General features: G+C 47.0%; 2 protein-coding genes across 3 annotated transcripts; one reads left to right on the top strand and one right to left on the bottom strand.

Moving 5' to 3' along the window:
• Positions 1 to 2,970: 2,970 nt before the first annotated feature.
• On the bottom strand, positions 2,971 to 11,886 carry PTGES3L (prostaglandin E synthase 3 like). Of its 2 annotated transcripts, XM_053568936.1 has the most exons (8): positions 11,726 to 11,867; positions 11,500 to 11,604; positions 10,996 to 11,109; positions 10,824 to 10,890; positions 10,631 to 10,729; positions 7,820 to 7,909; positions 5,492 to 5,545; positions 3,022 to 4,446 (listed from the first exon to the last, which is right to left on the bottom strand). In XM_053568936.1, the coding sequence occupies exons 2-8, from the start codon at positions 11,505 to 11,507 to the stop codon at positions 4,402 to 4,404; spliced, it is 477 nt and encodes a 158-aa protein (XP_053424911.1). In that variant the 5' UTR covers positions 11,508 to 11,604; positions 11,726 to 11,867; the 3' UTR covers positions 3,022 to 4,401. The 2 variants fall into 2 exon arrangements, with proteins under 2 accessions (XP_053424912.1, XP_053424911.1); XM_053568937.1 differs by lacking the exon at positions 7,820 to 7,909 and having other exon boundaries at positions 2,971 to 4,446; positions 11,726 to 11,886.
• Positions 11,887 to 12,187: 301 nt separating this feature from the next.
• Positions 12,188 to 25,976, top strand: RUNDC1 (RUN domain containing 1). The gene is made up of 5 exons (XM_053568923.1): positions 12,188 to 12,748; positions 20,627 to 20,785; positions 22,762 to 22,960; positions 23,691 to 23,810; positions 24,229 to 25,976. The coding sequence occupies exons 1-5, from the start codon at positions 12,251 to 12,253 to the stop codon at positions 25,092 to 25,094; spliced, it is 1,842 nt and encodes a 613-aa protein (XP_053424898.1). The 5' UTR covers positions 12,188 to 12,250; the 3' UTR covers positions 25,095 to 25,976.
• The last annotated feature ends 3 nt before the right edge of the window (positions 25,977 to 25,979 follow it).

A 25,979-nucleotide genomic window follows, 5' to 3' on the forward strand; every position in this document is an offset into this window, starting at 1 on the left:
TGGTTTGGACAAATTTAGGGAAAACGCGAATTGCTCACGTTCTGGATTGCTTAGGGACTTTTATAAGACTTTAAAAAGGACTGGGGGCTGGGGGTAGCTCTTAACCCCTTTGGGTCCCAGGAGTGAATGTAATTCTGCTCATCGAATCCCAACTGCGTAGAGATAGGGATGGGACTGGCTTACGTACTCAGCAACGCTGCCCAATAGAAATATACTGCAAGCTCTTAGGTTAATAATGTGTTTTATTCAGGGCGGCGCCTGTGGCTCAGCGGGTAGGGCGCCGGCCCCACATGCCGAGGGTGGTGGGTTCAAACCCGGCCCCGGCCAAACTGCAACAAAAAAATAGCCGGGCGTTGTGGCGGGCGCCTGTAATCCCAGCTACTTGGGAGGCTGAGGCAAGAGAATCGCCTAAGCCTAGGAGTTGGAGGTTGCTGTGAGTTGTGTGACGCCACGGCACTCTACCAAGGGTGATAAAGTGAGACTCTGTCTCTACAAAAAATAAAAAATAAAAAAAAAATAAAAAAAAAAAAAAATAATGTGTTTTATTCAAATCAGCATGTACAGAATTTTATTTCTCCGTGTAATGGACCTTTAAATATTAGTGAGATGTTTTACTTTCTTTCCGTACAAATTTTCGGAACCCAGTATGTATTCTACGCTTAACTTACCTCAATTTGGACAAACTACATTTCAAGTACTGTGCTTAGTAACCATACCTCATAGCACTTGGACACAAGTGATCCTCTTGGCTCAGCCTCCCAAGTATCTGGGACTACAGGTACCCCAGCTACAACGCCTTGCAATGTTTTTCTTTTTAGAGACGGTGTCTTGCTCTCGCTCAGGCTGATCTTGAATTCCTGAGCTCAAGCAATCTCTCTCAATCTCCCAAAGTGCTAGGATTACAGTAACCTACTTATTTTGAAAGGTTGACAAGAGGGCCAAAAAAATTTAATGAGATCATATATAAATACTTACTAAGTTGTAAAGCGGGATAGTAATATAACTTGGTATTTTTAAGAAGTTTTAGGATTAGCTGGGCGCAATGGCTCATGCCTATAATACTAACATTCTGAGAGCCCAACGCAGGGTAGATCACCTGTGCTCAGGAGTTCTTGAGACCAGCCTGAGTGAAGCAAGACTTGTCTCTACTAAAAATAGAAAAACTAGCCAGGTATTGTGGCAGGTATCTGTAGTCCTAGCTACTCAGGAGGCTGAGACAAGAGGATCTCTGTTTTGTTTTTTTTTATAGAGACAGAGTCTTACTTTGTCACCCTTCCGTCTACAGCTCCCCAGGACTGCAGGAGACTACGGTGGTTGAGTGCCTTGGTGTCACAGCTCACAGCAACCTTAAACTCTTGGGCTTAAGAGATTCTCTTGCGGGCGGCACCTGTGGCTCAGTCGGTAAGGCGCCGACCCCATATACCGAGGGTGGCGGGTTCAAACCCAGCCCCGGCCAAACTGCAGCCAAAAAATAGCTGGGCGTTGTGGTGGGCGCCTGTGGTCCCAGCTGCTCTGGAGGCTGAGGCAGGAGAATCACTTAAGCCCAGGAGTTGGAGGTTGCTGTGAGCTGTGTGAGGCCACGGCACTCTACCAAGGGCCATAAAGTGAGACTCTGTCTCTACAAAAAAAAAAAAAAAAAAAAAAAGAGATTCTCTTGCTTTAGCCTCCCAAGTAGCTGGGACTACACGTTACTATTTATGCTGCCAAATAAATATGCTAAACTCTAGGGCACCCGCCACAACACCTAGCTATATTTTTGTTGTAATTGTCCTTGTTGTTTGAACCCACCAGCTCTGGTGTACGTGGCTGGCGCCCTAGTCGCTGAGCTACAGGTGCCAAGCCTCAAGCGATTCCCTTGCCTCAGCCTTTCTAGTAGCTGGGACTAAAATGTCCAGCTATTGAACATGTGGCTGGTGCCCGAACCACTGAGCACAGGCATCCACAAGAGGATCTCTTAAGCCCAAGAGTTTGAGGTTGCTGTGAGCTATGATGCCATGGTACTAAACCCCAGGGCAACTGAGTGAGACTCTGTCTCAAAAAAAAAAAAAAAAAAAAAAACTTGTCTGGGCAGTGGCTCACGCCTGTCATCCTAGCACTCTGGGAGGCTGAGGTGGGTGGATTGCTTGAGTTCATAGGTTCAAGAGCAGCCTGAGCAAGAGCAAGACCTCCCATCTCTACTAAAAATTAAAAAAGTGAGGCAAGAGGATGGCTTAAGCCCAAGAATTGAAGGTTGCTGTGAGCTATGATGCCATAGTACTCTACCCAGGGCGATAGCTTGAGACTGTCTCAAAAAGAAAAAAGAAAAAACATAGGGGCAGCACCTGTGGCTCAGTAAGTAGGGTGCCAGCCCTATATACTGAGGGTGGTGGGTTCAAACCCTACCCTGGCCAAACTGCAACAACAACAAAAATAGCTGGGTGTTGTGGCGGGCGCCTGTAGTTCCAGCTACTCGGGAGGCTGAGGCAAGAGAATCACCTAAGCCCAAGACCTGGAGGTTGCTGTGAGCTGTGATGCCACAGCACTCTCACTGAGGGTGACAAAGTGAGACTCTATCTCTAAAAAAAAAAAAATGGCGCCTGTGGCTCAAGGAGTAGGGCGCCGGTCCCATATGCCGGAGGTGGTGGGTTCAAACCCAGCCCCGGCCAAAAAAATCACAAAAAAAAAAAAAAAAAAAAAAAAAAAAAAAAAATGGGGGGCGGCGCCTGTGGCTCAGTCAGTAAGGCTCCGGCCCCATATACCGAGGGTGGCGGGTTCAAACCCGGCCCCTGCTGAACTGCAACCAAAAAATAGCTGGGCGTTGTGGCAGGCTCCTATAGTCCCAGCTACTCGGGAGGCTGAGGCAAGAGAATCGCTTAAGCCCAGGAGTTGGAGGTTGCTGTGAGCTGTATGATGTCATGGCACTCTACCGAGGGCCATAAAGTGAAACTCTGTCTCTACAAAAAAAAAAAAAAGGCTTGGTGCCCATAGCATAGCGGTTACAGTGCCAACCACATACCCCAAGGGTGACGGATTTGAACCCAGATCAGGCTAGCTAAACAACAATGACAACTACCAACAAAAAATAGCCGGAGTTGTGGCAGGTACCTGTAGTCCCAGCTACTTGGGAGGCTAGGGCCAGAGAACCGCTTAAGCCCAAGAGTTTGAGGTTGCTGTAAGCTGTGACACCACAGCACTCTACTGAGGAAGGTGACATAGTAAAACTCTGTCCCCCCAAAAGAAGCTTGTGGATCAGTGGAATAGCTGTTGAATGGAGGAGCAAAGCAGAGACATTAACTAGTGTTATAATTAGTTTTAGAAGTATAAACAGATTTCTGGAATGTACAGAAAGCCAAGGCAGCTGGTTCTAGGGTAACAATATTAGCTGTAAGAAATCAGAGTACATTTTAAAAAAAGAAGAAGAAAGAAAGAAATCAGAGTACAGATATGGGCAAGAGGAAGAACCCCAGCTTGGTTAGAAACCTGACCCCAACATCATTCTTCTTCCAATCTCAACAATGAGGGCCAGGATCTCTGACACCCACCCTACCTCCTTGAGAGGAACTCCTGAGGGAAAAGAGGCTTGCTACCAGGAGGAAGAAATACAAGAAGAAAAGAGAGAGAGAAAAGTTCCTAGAGATTCATTTTTCCTCATTTATTTATTTATTTTTAGAGACAGAGTCTCACTCTCTCACCCTCATAGAGTGCTGTGGCATCACAGCTCACAGCAACCTCCAGCTTTTGGGTTAGGTGATTCTCTTGCCTCAGCCTCCCGAGTAGCAGGGACTACAGGCACCTGCCACAATGCCTGGCTGTTTTTGGGGGGGTCGGGTTTGAACCTGCCACCCTTAGTATATGGGGCTGACGCCCTACTCACTGAGCCACAGGCACCGCCCTGGAGATTTTTTTTTTTTTTGTCTTAGTTCTAGGTTAAAAATTTATTTATTTTTTCCATTTTATTTTATTTTTATTGTTAAATCATAGCTGTGTACATTAGTGCAATCAAGGGGTACAATCTAGAGATTTATTTTAATCTATGTTTCTTCTTTGGCTTTTGCTTTGTCCTATACATATACATACTAGTGATTTATTATAATTTGTATATTTCTTCTTTTGCTTTTGCCCTCCACATATACATACATACTCAAATAATCAAGCAGCCCGAACATAGAGATTATGAACCAATCAGCAGGAAGTCAGAAGTCCCACCAGTCTACTCCTCCCCCATCCTTCCATCTGATACAGCAGCACAGTCAAGTGCCTAGGAGGAAGACACAAAGCATGAAAGAGTATCCTTAATAAGGAGCTTCCAGGAAAGATCAGAGATCGCAACCTTGTTGCCTAGCCAAAGAGCTGACAAAGCTCCAGGCCCTAACTTTTCAAAGCAATTGGAAGATAGCCACAGCCTCCTCCCCAGCTGTACTGTCACAGAAGTTGATTACTTGTCACATCAGCGCTGTCAGAATCATCCTGGGGGAAGAAAAAGAAAAAAGCATTTGGAGTCATTGCAAAGAGTGAACTTTTTTTTTGAGACAGAGTCTCACTTGGTCACCTTTGGAAGAGTGCCGTAGTGTCACAGCTTACAGCAACCTCCAGCTCTTGGGTTTAGGCGATTCTCTTACCTCAGACTCCCAAATAGCTGGGACTACAGGTGCCCACCACACCGCCTGGCTATTTTTTTTTTTTTTTTAAGAGACAGAGTCTCACTTTATCACCCTCAGTAGAGTGCTGTGACATCACAGCTCACAGCAACCTCCAACTCCTGGACTTAAGTGATTCTCTTGCCTCAGCCTCCCAAGTAGCTGGGACTATAGGCGCCCACCAGAATGCCCAGCTATTTTTATTGTTGTTGCAGTTTGGCCGGGGCTGGGCTTGAACCCACCACCCTCAGTATATGAGGCCAGCACCCTACCCACAGAGCCACAGGTACTGCCTGCCTGGCTGTTTTTTTGTTGCAGTTTGGCCAGGCTGGGTTTGAACCTGCCAACCTCGGTATATGGCGCTGCGCCCTACTCATTGAGCCACAGAAGCCACCCAAGAGTGAACATTTATTTGTATTCACAAACACTGTTCACTCCTTTCTCTCTAACTTTCATTTTCTGATATTCCAAACCACATGACTTAGGCACTTAATAAGGAAGGATTTTAACTTTGGATAATAAAACCACTGGTACTCAATAAATAGAACTTTGTCATGCATCATTTAGAGTCAGAATTTTAATTAAGCTACTGCTCATTACAACTATAAAGAAACTAAACAGGGCTGGGTCTGCCCTACAATGGAGAAATAGAGGAGATGGAAGAGATGAGGGTTCTGCTGGGGTTTTCTAAATCCTGGAGAAGGAAATTAGACCTCTTACTTCAGATTCAAATTTGGTTAACATGCACTGAGAACTACCAGGTGCTAGGGAATGGGAAAGAAGCTTTAAAAGTATTGTATCTACTCTTCAACCTAGCAATTCCACTTTTTAAGGATAAAATCAAATTGAAGGGTTAAAGGTAAGGTTTTACTTACATCCAGGTCATCCATGGCAGGGGGTGGTTTCTTGGTGCTGACCTTCTTCAAAAGCTAGTGGGAAGAGAGAAGGGGGGGTGAAGGAAGAGCAATCTGCATATTGAGGGTGCACAGCAGAATGGTCCCAGCCAAAACCAGTCATCATCTTCTATTATTATTATTTATAGAGAAAAGATAACCAAGCACAGTGGCAAACACCTGCAATCACAGCACTTTGAGAGGCCAAAGCAGGAGGATTGCTTGAGGTCAGGTGTTCAAGACCAGCCTGGGCAATACAGGGAGACTTTGTCCTTACAAAAATAAAAAAAATTAGGCAGGCATGTTGCATACCTCTATAGTTCCAGCTACTCAGAAGGCTGAAGTAGGAGGATCCATTGAACCCAGGAATTCAAGGTTACATTGAGCTATGATTTGGCCACTAAGCTCTGGCCTGGGTAACAGAATGAGTCTTTTCTAAACAGGAAAAAAAGGGCGGCGCCTGTGGCTCAATGAATAGGATGCCGGCCCCATATGCAGAGGGTGGCGGGTTCAAACCCAGCCCCGGCCAAACTGCAACAAAAAAATAGCCGGGCGTTGTGGCGGGCGCCTGTAGTCCCAGCTGCTCGGGAGACTGAGGCAAGAGAATCATGTAAGCCCAAGAGTTAGAGGTTGCTGTGAGCCGTGTGACGCCACAGCACTCTACCTGAGGGCGGTACAGTGAGACTCTGTCTCTACAAAAAAAAAAATAAAAAAATAAACAGGAAAAAAACAACAAAAAAACATTTATTTGGCTTACAGTTCTAGAGGCTGTGAACTATTCTCATCTTTAAAGCCCCTAAGACATCACTAGAATTAATTAGAGAAAAAGAAATTGATCCTCTTCTTTTTTTTTTATAGATTTTTTATTATTATTATTATTATTATTTTTTTTTTTTCAGTTTTTTTTGTCCGGGGTCAGGTTTGAACCCACCACCTCTGGTATATGGGACTGGTGCCCTACTCCTCTGAGCCACAGGCGCCACCCTATTTTTATTACTTTTTTTTTGGCCGGGGCTGGGTTGAACCCGCCACCTCGAGCATATGGGGCTGGCACCCTACTCCTTTGAGCCACAGGCACCGCCCTCTTCTTTTTTTTTTTAAGAGACAGAGTCTCACTCTGTTACCCTTGGTAAAGTGCCGTGGCATCACAGCTCACCACAACCTCTAGCTCTAGGGTTGAGGCAATTCTCTTGCCTCAGCCTGCTGAGTGACTGGGACTACAGGTGCCTGCCACAGCACCTGGCTATTTTTTTTTTTTTTTTTGTAGAGACAGAGTCTCACTTTATGGCCCTCGGTAGAGTGCCGTGGCCTCACACAGCTCACAGCAACCTCCAACTCCTGGGCTTAAGCGATTCTCTTGCCTCAGCCTCCCAAGTAGCTGGGACTACAGGCGCCCGCCACAATGCCCGGCTATTTTTTGGTTGCAGTTTGGCTGGGGCCGGGTTTGAACCCGCCACCCTCGGTATATGGGGCTGGCACCTTACCGACTGAGCCATAGGCACCGCCCTACCTGGCTATTTTTTGTTGCAGTTTGGCTGGGGCCAGGTTCAAACCTGCCACCCTCGGTATATGGGGCTGGTGCCCCATCCTCTTCTTAAGAGAAAACTTAAATACACACACACAGAGCATCTTCCTTACTAATCCACTAATTACTAATTACTAAACACTAATTTGTTAGTGTTTTTGCAATTTGAATAAATAGCAGCTGAAATTCTGAAAGCAAATAACACATGACAGCGTATAATTTATTGGGAACCAGTGATTTATTTTATGATGTGATTTTTACACTGCTAGCTTTAGTTTCCCATGAAGTTGTCTTGCTCAGGAAGGAAAAAAAAAAAGCAGACACACACAAAGAAAATAGAAGAGAGGGCCAGGTGCAGTGCCTCCCAAAGAAGAGTGGCACCACTTTGGGAGGGCAACAGTGGAGGATCCCTTAAGGCCAGAAGCTTGAGACCAGCCTGGGCACTCCATTTCTACACAAAATTAAAAAAGAAAATAGGAGAGAAAGGGAGACTTACAGAAAAGTGGCAAAAGCTTTTACCAAACTTCTTGAGAACACAGGCTCTACCCTGTGAAGAGCAAGTGAATCTTTGCATATAATTTCAGTAATATTCATTCCCCTCATCCCTACTAAACAAACATTGCACAAAATATGAAAAAAAAAACAGCAATAATGAGTAGCTTGCCTAGGGGGGGCTCATATATCTTTGCCTGGCCCTGATGACAATTTTCTAGAAAAATGTGTGCAGTGAGATACAGAGAATTATCAAAATGGGCAGCAAATGGCAGGTGTGGCCTCTGTCTCACCTCTGCATAATGTTCCACATGAGTCAGCTCCATCTCCTCATCCCCTTCCCAGTCTCTCCAGTTATCAAAGTCCACAGATAGCCACACTGGCTGCAAGAGGAAGTACTGAGGGTCACAAGCCAGAAGGACAGCAGCAGAAGTGTGTGGGAAAGTGTGAGCATGCCCAAGGAGCATGCTTGAGGGAGACAGGGTCTACTGGGCACACAATCCTCCCAGCACAGCCTGCTGACCAGCACCCCTCCCCCCCAGACTGCCAGCCTGTCGTCGTCATCATCATCATCATCATCCACAAAGAATTACCAGGAACCTACTAAGTTCTGTGTACAATGCCAGGTATGGTAGGATCTGATAAAGCGTAGATGTTCTGCCTAGAGAGATAACACATCTGGAAAAATAACTGTATCATCATAGGATCAACCAAGCAAGATAGATGAGCAACATTCCCTGGAGTCAAAGACAACCCTTTGAAGCCCGCGTTCTAAAGTTCCCACATTTATACAGGGAAGAAGTCATTCAACAGAATTTATTGAACAGATGCTGTTACCAGACCCTGAACTTGGCATTGGGATTATAAAAATGTTCAACACAGGGCGGCGCCTGTGGCTCAGTCGGTAAGGCGCCAGCCCCATATACCGAGGGTGGCGGGTTCAAACCCGGCCCCGGCCAAACTGCAACCAAAAAAATAGCTGGGCGTTGTGGTGGGCCTGTAGTCCCAGCTACTCGGGAGGCTGAGGCAAGAGAATCACTTAAGCCCAGGAGTTGAAGGTTGCTGTGAGCTGTGTGAGGCCATGGCACTCTACCGAGGGCCATAAAGTGAGACTCTGTCTCTACAAAAAAAAAAAAAATGTTCAACACAGTGTCCCAGCCATGAGGAAGCAAGTGGGGAGGGAAACATAAATAAATCATTATAATACAGTATAAAAAGTGTGGGGGTGGAGTTACATAGGGGATATCATGGGAACCCCAAAGGGAGTTATGGGAACACAAGTTCTTAGAGTAAAAGGGCTTTGAAGGATAACATGGGTGAAGGTAGTGGTGATGGTGACTTTCCAGAGAAAAGGCACAGCTTGAGCAAAAGTACAGAAGTGAGAAATTGCCTGGTTTACCCAAAGGAGCTATAAACAGAATGACTCGAATGTAAAGATTGAGTCAGAGAGGATGAGATGGGCTTGTGTATGATGTTACAGTGCTTAGACTTTAAAGTGCAGGAAATCAAAACTTCAAATGCTCAAAGGAGTCAGGGAGGTAATGAATAGGAGGAGTAAAGTGAGGTGGAGTGCATACTCCATTGCTTCAACTCTAGACATTTGGGAATTTATTATTATTATTTTTTTTTTTTTATAGAGACAGAGTTTCACTTTATTGCCCTTGGTAGAGTGCAGCGGCCTCACACAGCTCACAGCAACCTCCAACTCCTGGGCTTAGGCGATTCTCTTGCCTCAGCCTCCCGAGCAGCTGGGACTACAGGCGCCTGCCACAACGCCCGGCTATTTTTTTGTTGCAGTTTGGCCGGGGCTGGGTTTGAACCCGCCACCCTTGCATATGGGGCTGGCACCCTACTCACTGAGCCACAGGCGCCGCCCAACATTTGGGAATTTATACCAGTGTGGCCAATTATCCCATTTTTCTTTCTTTTTTTTTTTTTTTTCAGTTTTTGGCCGGGGCTGAGTCTGAACCCACCACCTCTGGTATATGGGGCCGGCGCCCTACTCCTTGAGCCACAGGTACCGCCCAATTCTCCCATTTTTCAAGAGAAGCTGATAATCTGGGTTTTTAGGTGAAATATGCACATTTTAAAATTGAACAACTAATAAAAAATGTTAAATGTCAATAACCAATTAAAATAATTGGCCAGGCGCAATGGCTCATACCTGTAATCCTAGCACTCTGAAGAGCCCAAGACCAGTGGATTGCTTAACTCAGGAGTTTGAAACAAGCCCAAGCAAGAGCAAGACCCCAACTCTACTAAGAACAGAAAAATTCACTGGGTGTTGTAGCTGGCTCTTGCAGTCTCAGCTATTCGGGCATGAGGCTCACTTATGCCCAAGACTTTGAGGTTGCAGTGAGCTATGACAATGCCATGGCACTCAACCCCAGGTTGACAGCGTGAGACTCTGTCTCAAAAATAAATAAATAGTAGTTTTTTTAAACTATGAAGACTGCTAAAATAAATATGAGAGCCAGATCCAGCCAGTGGGCAGCCAGTTTCAATCTTTACAGAAGAAGCCATTGAAGGGTCTTAAGTGGGAAATAAGCAGGGTTGAATGCATGTTTTAGACAGACCATGCTGGGCAAAACAGAGGATAGATTGGAGGTAGGGCTGAAAATATCCAACAAACATCTTATCCAGTGGTGGATGAGGCCTGAACTAGGAAGAAATTAATTAGTGGATTTGAGAATATTTAGGAAGTCAGGGCGGCGCCTGTGGTTCAGTGAGTAGGGCGCCAGCCCCATATGCCGAAGGTGGCGGGTTCAAACCCAGCCCTGGCCAAACTGCAACAAAAACAAAAAAATAGCCGGGCCTTGTGGCGGGCGCCTGTAGTCCCAGCTAATTGGGAGGCTGAGGCAAGAGAATCGTGTAAGCCCAAGAGTTAGAGGTTGCTGTGAGCCGTGTGATGCCACGGCACTCTACCCTAGGGCAGTACAGTGAGACTCTGTCTCTACAAAAAAAAAGAATATTTAGGAAGTCATGCAGGCATGACCTAGGGAATTATTGAATGATAGCTGGAAAGGAGGCCAGAATGATCCCAGCTCTAACTTGGGTACCCGGGTACAAGGATAGAAGGAGCAGACCACATCCCACACACTCACCTTGATATCCTCCTTGGTGAGCCGGGGCCAGGCCACCTTCTCCTTCCATTTCCTCACAAAGCAAGTAATGGAGCGGCAAGAGCGCTTATCCTGGGAGTCCTGTCAGAAAGTTTTATTCTGAGATTCAAAATGAATCTCCAGTTTCCCTGAGCAGCCTTTCCATCCAGACCGTACTGTTCCAGCCTACCCTTACCTTGGAGTTCACCTTGGCATAGAACTCGATCTCATTGTACAGCTCCACTCCATCAGCATTCTTGCAGCTGAGGAGACAGGGAAAATGAGAAGATACAGGAGCTTGAGGATGGGGGCCTTCAGAGTAGGGGAGATTCCTGGGAAGCCAGGCTCCCAGAGGAGCGGGACTTTACCTGAACACAATTCGGTGATCCTCAATGAGCACATGGACATCAGTACTGTCCTCAACACAAAACTCCATGAACACATACTTGGGTCTGTCATACCACAGGGTCCGGGCATGCTGCCTGAAGAGGAGTTGAGGTGGGGCTTCAAGGAGAGGGGAGACTGGGCATTTGGGAAAGGTAGAGGGAAAGGACAATACAAGGATGTTTGACGCCACAGTCTTCTCAAGAGTAGTTAAGTGCGACAGAAGTGGATGGACGGGCACGTCGGGGGCAAGGGGGTGTTGTGATGACGGTAAAGGAGAGAATAGAAAGTGCAAGACAAGGGAAGCAGGGAGTTAAGAACTTTCAGGTCACATCTCTCCTCACACCACCACCACGCCCGCCCCTGCCCCTGTCACAGAGACCTGAGGTCTGGGGCTCCCATGGAGGCTCGGAGAACCCGGAACACTCAGGAGAAGACTTAGGGCAGGGAAAAGGGCCAGAGGGAGCACCACGGCCAGAAACACTCACCGTGCCATGGCGGCTCCCTCTGCTGAGTGGCGTTTGGAGTCTCAGGCAGGGGCCGCTATCTTTAGATCCTGGGACATCCCAGGCAGCTGCCTCTCCTTATATGGTCTACAGAAGGGTTGAGGAGAAAGGAAAATGTGGCTCGACAGCCAAGGGATCGGCACTGCGGAGATAATCTGAAAATTTAATCCCGGCAGCACTTCACTTTTCCCGGTCTCCAGAAACGTACAGATTAGGAACACACTGGGACCAGGGCAAGGGCTACCGTAGACACAGTATGACACAGGGAAGGACTTGTTTCCCTTATTTCTCCAAGGCTTAGTACTCAGTGCCTGATTCACAACAAGCGCTCAATGAAAAATTATTAGTCTCAGGCAGCGCCTGTGGTTCAGTGGGCAGGGCGCCAGCTCCATATACCGAGGGTGGAGGGTTCGAATCCGACCCCGGCCAAACTGCAACAAAAGAATAGCCGGGCGTTGTCTCAGCTATTCGGGAGACCGAGGCAAGAGAATCGCCTACGCCAGGAGTTGGAGGTTGCTGTGAGCTGTGACGCCACGTACTCTACCGAAAAAAAAAAAAGAAAGAAAGAAAAGGAAAATGATTAGTCTCAATTAAATCCCCAGGGAAGATCCGCCCCCAAGGACGTAGGCAATGCAAACTGCTCCTTCCCAAAGCTCCTTCAGGCGTCGCGGCCAGCGCGCCGTTGCCATGGCAGCGAGGGGCGCGGCTGCCGTGCAGAGGCGTTTCCGGGAAGATGGCGGCTGTCGAAGCGGCTGCCGAGTCGGTAAAGGTAGTGGCGGCCCTTGGACCAAAGGCGAAGGTGGAAGAGGAGGAAGAAGAGGAGACGCTGCCACCATGCGAGGCGGTGCGCTGGGCCCCGGTGGGGGCAGTGGCGGAGGCCGGGCCTGGGGCGGCTGCGTTTGTGGAAGAGACGGCAGCCGATGAGCCCAGCACGGCCCCAGGTTCTCCGCCTGACTCTCCGGGCCGGACGCTGCGGCGGCTGCGGGCCGAGCGGCGGCGGCTGGACTCAGCATTGCTCGCGCTGTCCTCGCACTTCGCTCAGGTGCAGTTTCGCCTGCGCCAGGTGGTGCGGGGGGCGCCGGCGGAGCAGCAGCGCCTCCTGCACGAACTCGAAGACTTCGCCTTCCGCGGCTGTCCCCATGTCCTGGGTTATGAGGGGCCCGGGAACCACGCCAGTGACGAGGGCGACAGGCCGCCAGAGGACCGGCCATGGTTGCGGAGCGAGGACCAGGTGAGACTGGGGCAAGACCGAGAAGGATATGGAAATAGAGGAATCGTGTGGATGGTGATGCAAACTCAGATGTTGGTAGACGGGGTGAGAAGCCCACCCGACTGATGAGTGCGTGCGTCGGAGACTAAAGAGACTGGAAGCAGGAATGCGGGGCCTGCTGAAGGGCAAGAGGACGGAGAGCTGGGCACCTGAGGGTGTGCGGTGTGCACTCAAGGTGTGGAAAGGGATGCCAGTGTAATGACGTGAGGAGCGGCGGATTAGTGAGCTAAGAGAGGGCAACACCAACGGAAGCAGCGCTGCTCCTGCTTCCTTGTCCACCCCCTTATAAGTTCCTAAGTCCTGAACACTTTGCTGATAGAGTATCTTGATCCTGGGGATTGGGAAAGTTGGCAAGTGAAAGGAAAGCAGGTTGGAAATAGGGAAATTTGGATTAACTACCTGTCCCTACTTGACTGGAATCTAGGCAAAGTCTTTAATCTTTAGACTTTTCTGAGTGAGAAGTTTGGCGAATAGCAGAGTCTGTTAGTAATTGAAAAAAAACACACTCTCGATTATATGAATTTCCTAATGATTGAATTTTTAGACCCATTCACCCATCCTCCTTAATTTTTAGACCCATCACCCCTCATTCTGAATGAGGTCCTCTAGTAGCCATGACAAAATGGATTCAGTTTGCCTACACTGAGAGGCAGGGAATATACCACATTAAGGGAACCTTTCTTTTTTTTTTTTTTTGTGGAGACAGTCTCACTTTACGCCCTCGGTAGAGTGCCATGACATCACACGGCTCACAGCAACCTCCAGCTGTTGGGCTTACGCGATTCTCTTGCCTCAGACTCCCAAGCAGCTGGGACTACAGGTGCCAGCCACAACGCCCGGCTATTTTTTTGTTGCAGTTTGGCGGGGGCTGGGGCCGGGTTTGAACCCGCCACCCTCGGTATATGGGGCTGGCGCCCTACTCACTGAGCCACAGGCGCCTCCCTGGATCCTTTCTTTACAGGCTTTGCATCTCTGGAAGTACACAGATGTAGATAACCTTGTTGGAGGTCTTAAGACATGCTGCCTTTTTGCCTTTTTGTTCTTCAAGGTACAACCCATATGTGGCTTTCTTCCCACTTAAATTGGTTTTAGCCAATATATCAATAGCAGATATTGATTTGTTTACTTTAATCTGAACTGTTCCCATGGCTGGGCAGCCAATGCTCAGTGGTTAGGGCACTGGCCTCATACACTGGGTCTGGCGGGTTCAAACCCAGCCCCAGGCCTGCTGAACAATGATGACAACAACAACAAAAGTAACCCAGTGTTGTGGCAGGGGCCTCTAGTCCCAGCTAGAGGCCGAGGCAAGAGAATTGCTTAAGCCCAAGAGTTTGAGGTTGTTGTGAGCTGTGACTCCAGGCCACACCTCGAGGGCAACATACTGAGACTCTGTCTCAAAAAAAAAAAAAAAAATGGCCATGTGTTGTGGTGGGCTCCTGTAGTCCCAGATACTTGGTAGGCTGAGGCAAGAGAATCACCTCAGCCCAAGAGTTTGAGGTTGCTGTGAGCTGTGACACCATGGCACTCTACCGAGGGTGACATAATAAGACTTTGTCTCAAAAAAAACAAAATCTGGGCTTGGCACCTGTGGCTCAAGCGGCCAAGGCACCAGCCACATATACCTGAGCTGGCGGGTTCAAATCCAGCCCAGGCTGCCAAACAATAATGATGGCTGCAACCAAAACATAGCCGGGCATTGTGGCAGGCGCCTGTGATCCCAGCTACTTGGGAGGCAGAGGCAGGAGAATCACTTGAGCCCAGGAGTTGGAGCTTGCTGTGAGCTGTGATGCCACGGCACTCTACCCAGGGTAACAGCTTGAGGCTCTGTCTCAAAAAAAAAAAAAAAATCTGAACTGTCCCCAGTGCAATCCTGTGTTTACTGTTCCTTCCTTCTCCATATAACCCACAGCTCCTACACAGGCGCAGCCACCTCAAACTGCTAGACTTAAGGACTAGAAAGGATAGAATTACCGTGGCCAGTTTCTGTTCAGGAGTGAAGAGCACCAAAGGTTCTGTGTGATGTGGAACTCTTCTTTTCAGAAACAGTGTACCACTTTTTAAAGAGTAGTACTCAAACCACTTACTAAACGGCTTTAGGCTTGAGGCCTGTAGCTCAGCGGCTAGGGCGCCAGCTGGGAGGTTCAATCTCAGCCCGGGCCTGCCAAACAACAATGACAACTACAACCAAAAAAAAAATAGCCGGAAGTTGTGGCAGATGCCTGTACTCCCAGCAACTTGGGAGGCTGAGGCAAGAGAATCACTTAAGCCCAAGAGTTTGAGGTTGCTGTGAGCTGTGATGCCACAGCACTCTACCCAGGGCAACATAGTGAGACTCTGTCTCAAAAAAATAAATAAATAAATAAACAGCTTTAATCTTATATGCATATACTGACGTGAACACATAGTAGCAAAGTAGGGGACAGCTTTAAACTAAATGATTTATTTCTTATCAGTTCTTTTTTTTTTCTTTTCTTGTCTGTCCAGGGTGACAAAGTGAGACTACCACAGCAACCTCAAACTCTTGGGCTCAAGCAATCCTTTTGCCCCTCAGGCAGTCCACCTATCTCGCCCTCCCAAGTGCTGGGATTATAGGGTGAGCCACTGTGCCTGACCCCCACCAGAGCTCATTGTTCCTTCCTATTAAAATTGTTTGGGGCGGCGCCTGTGGCTCAAGGGGTGGGGCGCCGGTCCCATATGCTGGAGGTGCTGGGTTCAAACCCAGCCCCAGCCAAAAACCAAAAAAAAAAAAAAAAAAAAAAAAAAAAAAAAAAAATTGTTTGCCCGAACTCCAGCAAATAGCATACCATGGCAAATGACAGAGTTCAGCAAACATAGTCATGAAAACAGAATCAGAATTTGTGTCTGGTTTTTTTTTTTCCTTGGCTTCATAAAGTTGTAAAACAAAAACAGAGACTTTCCCCTTTGAAAGAACAAAAACAAACTTCTTTCTCTTTGGGCTGTTAAGACAGCTTCCTCCAGTCTGAGTTCCTTATTTTAGAATTTGTTCTTCTGTACTTAATTCAGTTTAGTAGTATATAGCAAATGTGTGTTGAGAGCATACCCTGTACCAGGCACTATGTTAGATACTGGGGGTTTATTTTTTTGTTGTTATTGCTGTTTTGGCCAGGGCTGGGTTCGAACCTGCCACCTTCGGTATATGGGACCCGTGCCCCACTCCCTGAGCCATAGGCGCCGCTGATACTGGGGGTTTAAAATCAAGACCCTTGCCTTTAAGAAATTCATAGACTAGGCCAGGTGCTATGACTCACGCCTATAATCCTAGCACAGTGGTTCTCAACCTGTGGGTCGCAACCCACAGGAACTGTATTAAAGGTTCACGGCATTAGGAAGGTTGAGAACCACTGTCTTAGCACTCTGGGAGTCTGAGGCAGGTAGATTGCTTGACTCACAAGTTCGAGACCAACCTGAGCAAAATCGAAACCCCTGTCTCTACTAAAAATAGAAAAACTGAGGCAAGAGGATCACTTGAGCATAAGAGGTTGGTGTGAGCTATGACGCCACAGCACTCTACCCAGGGTGACAGCTTGAGTGAGACTCTGTCTCAAAAAAAAAAAAGAAAAGAAGAAAAAGAAATTCATAGACTAGAGACATAATCCTAAACAAATAATATAATATGAGCTTCATTAGAAGTGTGTACTAGGTAGCCGGGCGTTGTGGCGGGCGCCTGTAGTCCCAGCTACTCGGGAGGCTGAGGCAAGAGAAGCCCAAGAGTTACAGGTTGCTGTGAGCTGTGTGACGCCATGGCACTCTACCCGAGGGCGGTACAGTGAGACTCTGTCTCTACAAAAAAAAAAAAAGAAGTGTGTACTAGGGCGGCGCCTATGGCTCAGTGAGTAGGGCGCCGGCCCCATATGCTGAGGGTGGCGGGTTCAAACCCAGCCCCGGCCAAACTGCAACAAAAAAATAGCGGGGTGTTGTGGCGAGTGCCTGTAGTCCCAGCTGCTCAGGAGGCTGAGGCAAGAGAATCGCGTAAGCCCAAGAGTTAGAGGTTGCTATGAGCCGTGTGACACCACGGCACTCTACCCGAGGGCGGTACAGTGAGACTCTGTCTCTACAAAAAAAAAAAAAAAAGAAGTGTGTACTAAATCCAGACAAGGAAATGGAGAAATCTTTCTGCCTAAAGAAATCAGGAAAACGTTTTCTTAAAGGAGAGCTAGGCCTTCGCCAAGTATGGATGGGGTACAGGGTTCTAAGAAAAGCAACAACTCTCTGGAAAGATTAAAGAGAGCATATTCTGAGAAAGGCTTAGCTTTCACTTTGAGCAAAACTAAAACAAGAAAACTGCTTTTTTAAAATACTTGAATAGCTTTTCGGCCGGAGACGCCATCTTCCAGTGATTCACCAAAATGACAAACACAAAGGGAAAGAGGAGAGGCACCCGATACATGTTCTCTAGGCCTTTTAGAAAACATGGAGTTGTTCCTTTGGCCACATATATGCGAATCTACAAGAAAGGTGATATTGTAGACATCAAGGGAATGGGTACTGTTCAAAAAGGCATGCCACACAAATGTTACCATGGCAAAACTGGAAGAGTTTACAATGTTACCCAGCATGCTGTTGGCATTGTTGTAAACAAACAAGTTAAGGGCAAGATCCTCGCGAAGAGGATTAATGTTCGTATTGAGCATATTAAGCACTCTAAGAGCCGAGATAGCTTCCTGAAACGTGTGAAGGAAAATGATCAGAAAAAGAAGGAAGCCAAAGAGAAAGGTACCTGGGTTCAACTGAAGCGCCAGCCTGCGCCACCCAAAGAAGCCCACTTTGTGAGAACTAACGGAAAGGAGCCTGAGCTCCTGGAACCCATTCCCTATGAATTCATGGCATAATAAGCATATAACATAGCACAAAGGAGTACTAGTGAACCCATGTTTTTAGGAGCAAGAACCTATTTATTCCCCATTAGCTCATGGCATAATATATGTACAGCATAGCACACAGGATAACCAATAGTCCCCATGTAACAGTGATACAAGGTGCTGGGACCTATTTCCCACGAATTCAAAAGTCAATCAACACTTTGTCACATTAAATGGCAAGGTGCCTCCCTGAGCTGCTGGAACCCCTTTCCCTATGAATTCATGGCATGGTAGATACAAATAATAGCATAAAAATGTTTCTTGTTCATTCACTACAAGTGCGTTTTTTTCCCCCCCAAAGAAGTATTAAAGCAAATTTTAATGTGTCCTAAAAAAAAAAAATACTTGAATAAAAAGTTAATTTGTTTTTTTTTTTCATTTGTTCTCTCTTACACCTTACTCCTGGAGGGTTTGGTAAGTACCATTTTTAGGTTAAATTTAAGACTCTATAGAATTCTAATTTATAAGGTAGCCTTACAGCTACAAATGATTTACTAGTTTTACTTTTTGATATTCAGGAAAGGCAAGGAAGGCCTACTGTTTGAGACTATGTTAGCAAAACCTTACTACCTCAAAGTGTTTTTAATAATTTAAATGGACCGGGCAGCGCCTGTGGCTCAGTGAGCAGGGCGCCAGCCCCATATACCGAGGGTGGCGGGTTCAAACCCAGCCCTGGCCAAACTGCAACAAAAAAATAGCCGGGCGTTGTAGCGGGCGCCTGTAGTCCCAGCTACTCGGGAGGCTGAGGCAGGAGAATCGCCTAAGCCCAGGAGTTGGAGGTTGCTGTGAGCTGTGTGATGCCACGGCACTCTACCGAGGGCAATAAAGTGAAACTCTGTCTCTATAAAAACAAACAAAAAAAAACAAACAAAAAAAAATAATTTAAATGGAAAAACTATGTGATGGCTAAAAATGAGAAAAGGAGGGGGCAGCTCCTGTGGCTTAGTGGGTAGGGCACCAGCCCCATATACTGAGGGTGGCAGGTTCGAGCCCAGCCCCGGCCAAACTGCAACAAAAAAATAGCCAGGCATTGTGGCAGGCACCTATAGTGCCAGCTCCTCGGGAGGCTGAGGCAAGAGAATTGCCTAAGCCCAGGATTTGGAGGTTGCTGTGAGCTGTGATGTGACAGCACTCCACCCAGGGTGATAAAGTGAGAGTCTGGGCACCTGTGGCTCAAAGGAGTAGGGCACCGGCCCCCTATACTGGAGGTGGCAGGTTCAAATCCGGCCTTGGCCAAAAACTTCAAAAAAAAAAGTGAGAAAAGGAGTCACTGATCCAGGAAACTTACCAGATGCTTTTTTTTGTTTTTGCTTTTTTTTTTGAGACAGTCTCACTGTGTCTCCCTCAGTAGAGTACTGTGGCGTCAGAGCTTATAGCAACCTCAAACTCTTAGGCTTAAGCAATTCTCTTGCCTCAGCCTCCCAAGTAGCTGGGAGTATAGGCGCCTGCCCCATAGCCCAGCCATTTTTTGTTGCAGTTGTCATTGTTGTTTAGCTGGCCCTGGCTGGGTTGCCAGCCTCAGGGTATGTGGCTGGCAGTGCCAAGCCCCACATGCTTTTTAAAAAAATTGTTTGTTGGGTGGCGCCTGTGGCTCAGTGAGTAGGGCGCCGGCCCCATATGCCGAGGGTGGTGGGTTCAAACCCAGCCCCGGCCAAACTGCAACAAAAAAATAGCCGGGCATTGTGGCGGGCGCCTGTAGTCCCAGCTGCTCGGGAGGCTGAGGCAAGAGAATCACGTAAGCCCAAGAGTTAGAGGTTGCTGTGAGCCGTGTGACGCCACGGCACTCTACCCGAGGGCGGTACAGTGAGACTCTGTCCCTACAAAAAAGAAAAAAAAAATTGTTTGTTATCTTCCCACCCTCCTGACTTGGCTTTGTAGTTTTTCTTTGCCCTAGGCACTTGGGTTTAATTCTTTTGATTTTGTGGAAGTAGTAGTAATATATTGGGGGGGGGACTTTCAACCTTAAGAAAACTATTTATGGGGCGGCACCTGTGGCTCAGTCGCTGGCCCCATATACCGAGGGTGGCAGGTTCAAACCCAGCCCCGGCCAAACTGCAACCAAAAAATAGCCAGGCGTTGTGGTGGGCGCCTGTAGTCCCAGCTACTCGGGAGGCTGAGGCAAGAGAATCGCCTAAGCCCAGGCGATTGGAGGTTGGAGGTTGCTGTGAGCTGTGTGAGGCCACGGCACTCTACCGAGGGCCATAGGGTGAGACTCTGTCTCTACAAAAAAAAAGAAAACTATTTATGAATTATAAGCAGTTTCTCTACACTCTTGGCCCAGATTGTCTTGCAAAATTTGTCTACACAAAGTATTAAGGAGTTGTGTTGTGGCAAATGGCTGTAAAGAATGGGATGCCTCAGAGGCTGTCTTGGCTAAGATAGGTTGTTTCTACCCTAACTAGGCCTTTGGGGGAAAAAAAAAAGTCTTACCCAGAGGCCTTGTTGTATTCACGTCCTGTTTCCAATGAGGAACTGATTTTTTCTTTTTTTTTTTTTTTTGTAGAGACAGTCTCACCTTATCGCCCTTGGTAGAGTGCCGTGGCATCACACAGCTCACAGCAACCTCGAAATCCTTGGGCTCAGGCGATTCTCTTGACTCAGCCTCCCAAGTAACTGGGACTACAGGCGCCTGCCACAACGCCCGGCTATTTTTTTGTTGCAGTTTGGCCGGGGCTGGGTTTGAACCCACCACCCTCGGCATATGGGGCCGGCGCCCTACCCGCTGAGACACAGGCACCGCCCGGAACTGATTTTTTCTTAAAGAAAAGTTTCATTTAATAAGTTGCTTTGGGAAAAAAAAAAAAAAATTATTCTTATGAACCTATCTTATGAAGTGTGTTATTTCATTTGGATTATTTGGAAGCATGTTTTAATGGTTATCACTGGCTTGAGAGGATTCTTAATGTGTCCTGAGTTTTCCTTTTCCCATGAAATACATCCAAGTGTTTTCTCTTCCTAGAGTGAGCAAGAAAGACAAGAGCGTCTGGAAACACAAAGGGAGAAGCAGAAGGAACTGATACTGCAGCTCAAGACCCAGCTAGATGACCTGGAAACATTTGCCTATCAAGAGGGCAATTATGACTCCCTGCCACAGTCTGTGGTCTTGGAAAGACAGCGGGTAAGCAGACTCCAGGGACATCTCTACCACTGCCCAAGATTAACTTGTCCCTTCCAGCATTTATAGGAGATCCTTTCCCAACTTACTTTTCCCTTGACCTTATTACAAATCCCTTTGCAGGCCCAAATCAAAGGGAGGTTTTACTATTATTTGGAACCATTTTTTATCTACTCATGGAAAATATAGGTTCCAGGCTTGGCACCTGTAGCTCAGTGGCTAGGGCACAGGCCACATACACTGGTGCTGGCGGGTTTGAATCCAGCCCAAGTCTGCCAAACAACAGTGACAAACAACTACAACCAAAAAATAGCCGGGTGTTGTGGTGGGTGCCTATAATCCCAGCTACTTAGGAGGCTGAGGCAAAAGAATTGCTTAAACCCAGAGTTTGAGGTTGCTATGAGCTATGACGCCACGACACTCTACCCAGCGCAACAGCTTGAGACTCTGTCTCAAAAAAGTAATAATTTGTGATTACAGTGATTGAGCTCTTTCTTTTTGGTGGGACAGAGTCTGTATCTGTCCCCCAGGGTAGAGTGCAGTGGTGTCATCATAACTCACTGCAGCCTCAAACTCCTGGGCTCCAGTGATCCTTCTGTCTCAGTCGCCCAAGTAGGTGGGACTATAGACCCATGCTACCATGCCCGGCTAATTTTTCTATATTTTAGAGGTGAGTTCTTGCTGTGTTGTAGGCTGGCCTCAAACTCCTGGCCTTAGGCAGTCCTCACTACTTGGCCTCTCAGAATGCTAGGATTACAGGTATAACCCACTGTATCCAGCCTTGATGGTTATTATTAATAATAGAAGTAGTAATATAACATTTCTTTCATTTGGTCATTTAAAAAATCTACTAGGTTGCATCATATAACATAAGCTAGCTTTTTTTTTAGAAATAGAGTCTTATTTTGTCACCCTTGGTAGAGAGAGTGCCATGGCGTCACAGCTCACTGCAACCTCCAGGTCTTGGGCTTAGGCGATTGTCTTGCCTCAGCGTCCCAAATAGCTGGGACTACACACGCCCACCACAATGCCTGGCTATTTTTTTGTTGCAGTTTGGCTGGGGCTGGGTTCAAAACTGCCACTCTCAGTATATGGGGCCGGCACCCTACTTAATGAGCCACAGACGCTGCCCAATGTAAGCTAGCTTTTTCCTATCACCTACCACTAGTTGATAAATATTCCAAACTGACTTTAATACTCTATTTATTTAGGACATAACCTGGGTAGACAAATCTGCTGGGAGAGATATAGCTATAGCCTTTTCTACGTGTTTGTTTATTCCTATGATGTGGTGGTTTTTCTGCCTGGACTGGAGTTATGTTATCTGGATTTCGAATTGTTCCTAATGTCAGGATATTTGGGCTGTATTGTGCCTTGATATTTTACGGTGATTCTTCTTTAGTTGCCTAGAGTAGGGCAAGAAAGGATAAGAAAGATTAGAAGTTTTATTTTATTTTATTTTATTTATTTATTTATTTTTTTGAGACAGATTCTCACTGTGTCATCCTGGGTAGAGTGCTGTGGCATCACAGTTCACAGCAACCTCAAACTCCTTTTTTTTTTTTTTTTGCAGTTTTTGGCCGGGGCTGGGTTTGAACCCACCACCTCCGGTATATGGGGCTGGCACCCTACTCCGCTGAGCCACAGGCACTGCCCAGCAACCTCAAACTCTTGGGCTTAAGCAATTCTCTTGCCTCAGCCTCCCAAGTAGCTGGGACTACAGGCGCCCACCACAATGCCTGGCTAGAGAAAAGCCATTTCTATCAGAGAGGAACTAAGGGTTCTTGTTACTCTTAAGAGTATAGAGTCTGCGTTCTCACCTTGAACATCAGTTGAATTGTTTTATTTCACAAATTTGGAGGTCGGTGTGCTTTTTATTTCCATTTAAGGGTAGCAGACATGTTAGCTAAGATTCTCCTTCTCCCTAGCCCTTTCCCTGAAAATTCCAAAGGGTGTGCTCATGCTTGTGGTTTTGGTAGGTGATCATAGATGAGTTAATAAAGAAATTGGACATGAACCTGAATGAGGACATCAGTTCCCTGTCCACTGAAGAGCTTCGTCAACGTGTAGATGCAGCCGTGGCTCAGATTGTTAACCCAGCCCGAGTCAAAGAACAGTTGGTTGAGCAGCTGAAAACTCAGATCCGAGACCTTGAGATGTTCATCAACTTCATCCAAGGTCAGAGGAGGGGATGGGAAAAGAAGAATGGACAGATGTCATAATAATTATATTTATTCTAAGTACTAATACCTAAAAATGCCAACTCTTGGTGTACCATTTACGAGTTTCAATCACTTAGTAAAGGAGCCAGCATGGCAGATGGAAAGAACTTGGGTTTCAGAAACAGATATTTAAAATCCCAGCTCTGCCACTTACTGGTTTTGTGCTCTTGGGCAGTTTTACTAACCTCTTTAGTCCCACTCTCCTCATCCATAAAATGATGATTCATGCTTGATTCATTTAGCAAATATCTATTGAGCCAACTACTTATGCCAGTAACCATTTTATAAAATGAAGGTAAGAATTTGTGAGATTCTTGCATGTGGTAGCCACCATTAAATATTATTTTTCCTTTAAAAAATATCATAAAGGGGCTAAATAAATGGGAGATAAACTATTGCTACACAGGCACACAGAGTGTTATAATGGACATTGGAGACTCACAAGCAGAAAGGCTGGGAAGGGGTAAAGGATGATGAAAATTATCTAGGGAGTATAATGTACCTGTATTATATTTGGGTGATGGGTATTTGGGTGATGGGTACCTGTACACTAAAAGCCTAGACTTCACTATATAATATATACATGTAATGGAATTTAATTTGTACCCCCTAAATCTATTAAAAGAAATAAAAAGAGAAAGAAGGGGGCTAAATGTGTGTCTCCTCTTTGTAATTTCTGATTCCAGATGAAGTAGGAAGCCCCTTGCAGACAGGTGGTGGACACTGTGAGTGCAAGGCTGGAGGGAACACAGGAAATGGTTCCACTAGAGCAAGCAGCAGCAGACTGCCTCCTGGAAACAGCAAAAGTAAGTGCATCTTCCAAAATAGGCAAATCTATAGAGACAGAAGATAGATTAGTTATTGCTTAGGGCTTGCAAGAGTTGGGAAAATGGAGAGGGGGAATGCTAATGGTATGGGGCTTCTTTTGGAGATGATGAAATATTCTAAAATTTATTGCAGTGATGGTTGTACAATTCTGAATATACCAAAAACAACTGCATACTTTAAACTAAATTATATGCTATGTGAATTATATCTCAATATAGTGATTTATTATAAACCCATAAAAAGGAAGTTTAGCTATATCCTAGATGGCTCTTGCCTTCATATGCGACCCATAATGTGGTCAGAAGCAAGATTCTGCCTCAGCTTGTGACTTGCTGAATGTAGTAGCTTTGCACCATCATGGCCTCTCACTGATGAACTATTCTCTTTTCCAAAAAGCAAAAGTGGAAGATGTGAAGAGAGTCCGGGAGACAGGGCTGCACCTGATGCGGCGAGCTCTGGCAGTGCTCCAGATCTTTGCTGTTAGCCAGTTTGGTTGTGCCACAGGACAGATCCCGCCAACTCTGTGGCAGCAGGGCCAGGCTAACAGAGACTACTCTCCCTTACTGAAGAGGCTGGAGGTGTCAGTGGACAGAGTGAAGCAGCTAGCCTTGAGGCACCAGCCTCATGACCATGTAATCACCTCTGCCAACCTCCAGGACCTCTCTCTAGGAGGCAAGGATGAGCTGACCCTGGCAGTACGGAAGGAGCTGACGGTGGCTGTGAGGGACCTGCTGGCCCATGGACTGTATGCTTCCTCCTCAGGCATGAGCCTCGTCATGGCCCCTATTGCTTGTTTGCTGCCAGCCTTCTCCTCGGCTCCTGAAACTATGCACCCCTGGGAGCTCTTTGTAAAGTACTACCATGCTAAAAATGGCCGTGCTTATGTGGAATCTCCAGCCCGGAAGCTCTCCCAGTCCTTTGCCCTGCCTGTTATGGGAAGCACTGCTGTGACCCCTAAACAGAGCCTACTAACAGCCATCCACATGGTGCTGACAGAACATGACCCTTTTAAGCGCAGTGCAGACTCAGAGTTGAAGGCCTTGGTGTGCATGGCACTGAATGAACAGCGGCTGGTGTCCTGGATGAACCTCATCTGCAAGTCAGGGTCACTCATCGAGCCCCATTACCAGCCGTGGAGCTACATGGCACACACAGGCTTTGAGAGTGCCCTCAACTTGCTTAGTCGTCTGAGCAGCCTTAAGTTCAGCCTCCCTGTAGACCTGGCTGTGCGCCAGCTGAAGAATATCAAAGATGCCTTTTGATGAGAATGGCCTGCTCCTACACCAGCGCCTTGCTTAGTAAAGATAGATGTGTTAGTCTTCTAGGAAAGGAGCAAGGAATAGGAGGAGGGATAAAGACATTTCTCCTAGCCCCTACTTAGGTGTCAGTGAAATGTCCATTGTGCCCACCAACTTAGCATCTTGAAAAGATGTGCCGATAGCCGGGCATTGTGGCGGGTACCTGTAGTCCCAGCTACTCGGGAGGCTGAGGCAAGAGAATCACCTAAGCCCAGGAGTTGGAGGTTGCTGTGAGCTGTGTGAGGCCACGGCACTCTACCGAGGGCCACAAAAAAAAAAAAAGATCTGCCGAAAACCCTCTTGTTAAGAAGGTTCTGGCTCAGCGCCTGTGGCTCAAGTGGCTAAGGTGCCAGCCATATACACCTGAGCTGGCAGGTTCAAATCCAGCCCGGGCTGCCAAACAACAATGACGGCTACAGCCAAAAAATAGCCGGGCATTGTGGCGGGCGCCTGTATTCCCAGCTACTTGGGAGGTGGAGGCAGGAGACTCGCTTGAGCCCAGGAGTTGGAGGTTGCTGTGAGCTGTGATGCCACAGCACTCTACCCAGGGTAACAGCTTGAGGCTCTGTCTCAAAAAAAAAAAAGAGGGTTCTGCCCTGGTGTGTAACTACAGTGTACATGTGGGCATGTGTGCTTAAACCTATGTTAAAGGAATCAATTGTGGCATACAGTTAATGCCCCAACTCATTGTGCTTAGTTTGATGTTTTAAAAAACTTGGGTTGTGGGTGGCGCCTGTGGCTCAGTGAGTAGGGCGCCAGCCCCATATGCCGAGGGTGGCAGGTTCAAACCCAGCCCCGGCCAAACTGCAACCAAAAAATAGCCGGGCGTTGTGGCGGGCACCTGTAGTC

Source organism: Nycticebus coucang, chromosome 18 (genome assembly GCF_027406575.1).
Source record: "Nycticebus coucang isolate mNycCou1 chromosome 18, mNycCou1.pri, whole genome shotgun sequence".
NCBI classification, from domain to species: domain Eukaryota; kingdom Metazoa; phylum Chordata; class Mammalia; order Primates; family Lorisidae; genus Nycticebus; species Nycticebus coucang.

Coding starts and splice junctions, on each gene's coding strand:
- PTGES3L (XM_053568936.1), bottom strand. Junction 10,730..10,823: donor ATGCCAAGGTGAACTCCAAG/GTAAGGGTAGGC, acceptor ACTTTCTGACAG/GACTCCCAGGATAAGCGCTC. Junction 7,910..10,630: donor TCACCAAGGAGGATATCAAG/GTGAGTGTGTGG, acceptor TTCCTCTTGCAG/CCAGTGTGGCTATCTGTGGA.
- RUNDC1 (XM_053568923.1), top strand. CDS start 12,251: ATGGCGGCTGTCGAAGCGGCTGCCGAGTCGGTAAAGGTAGTGGCGGCC. Junction 22,961..23,690: donor GTTCATCAACTTCATCCAAG/GTCAGAGGAGGG, acceptor TTCTGATTCCAG/ATGAAGTAGGAAGCCCCTTG. Junction 23,811..24,228: donor GCCTCCTGGAAACAGCAAAA/GTAAGTGCATCT, acceptor TTTTCCAAAAAG/CAAAAGTGGAAGATGTGAAG.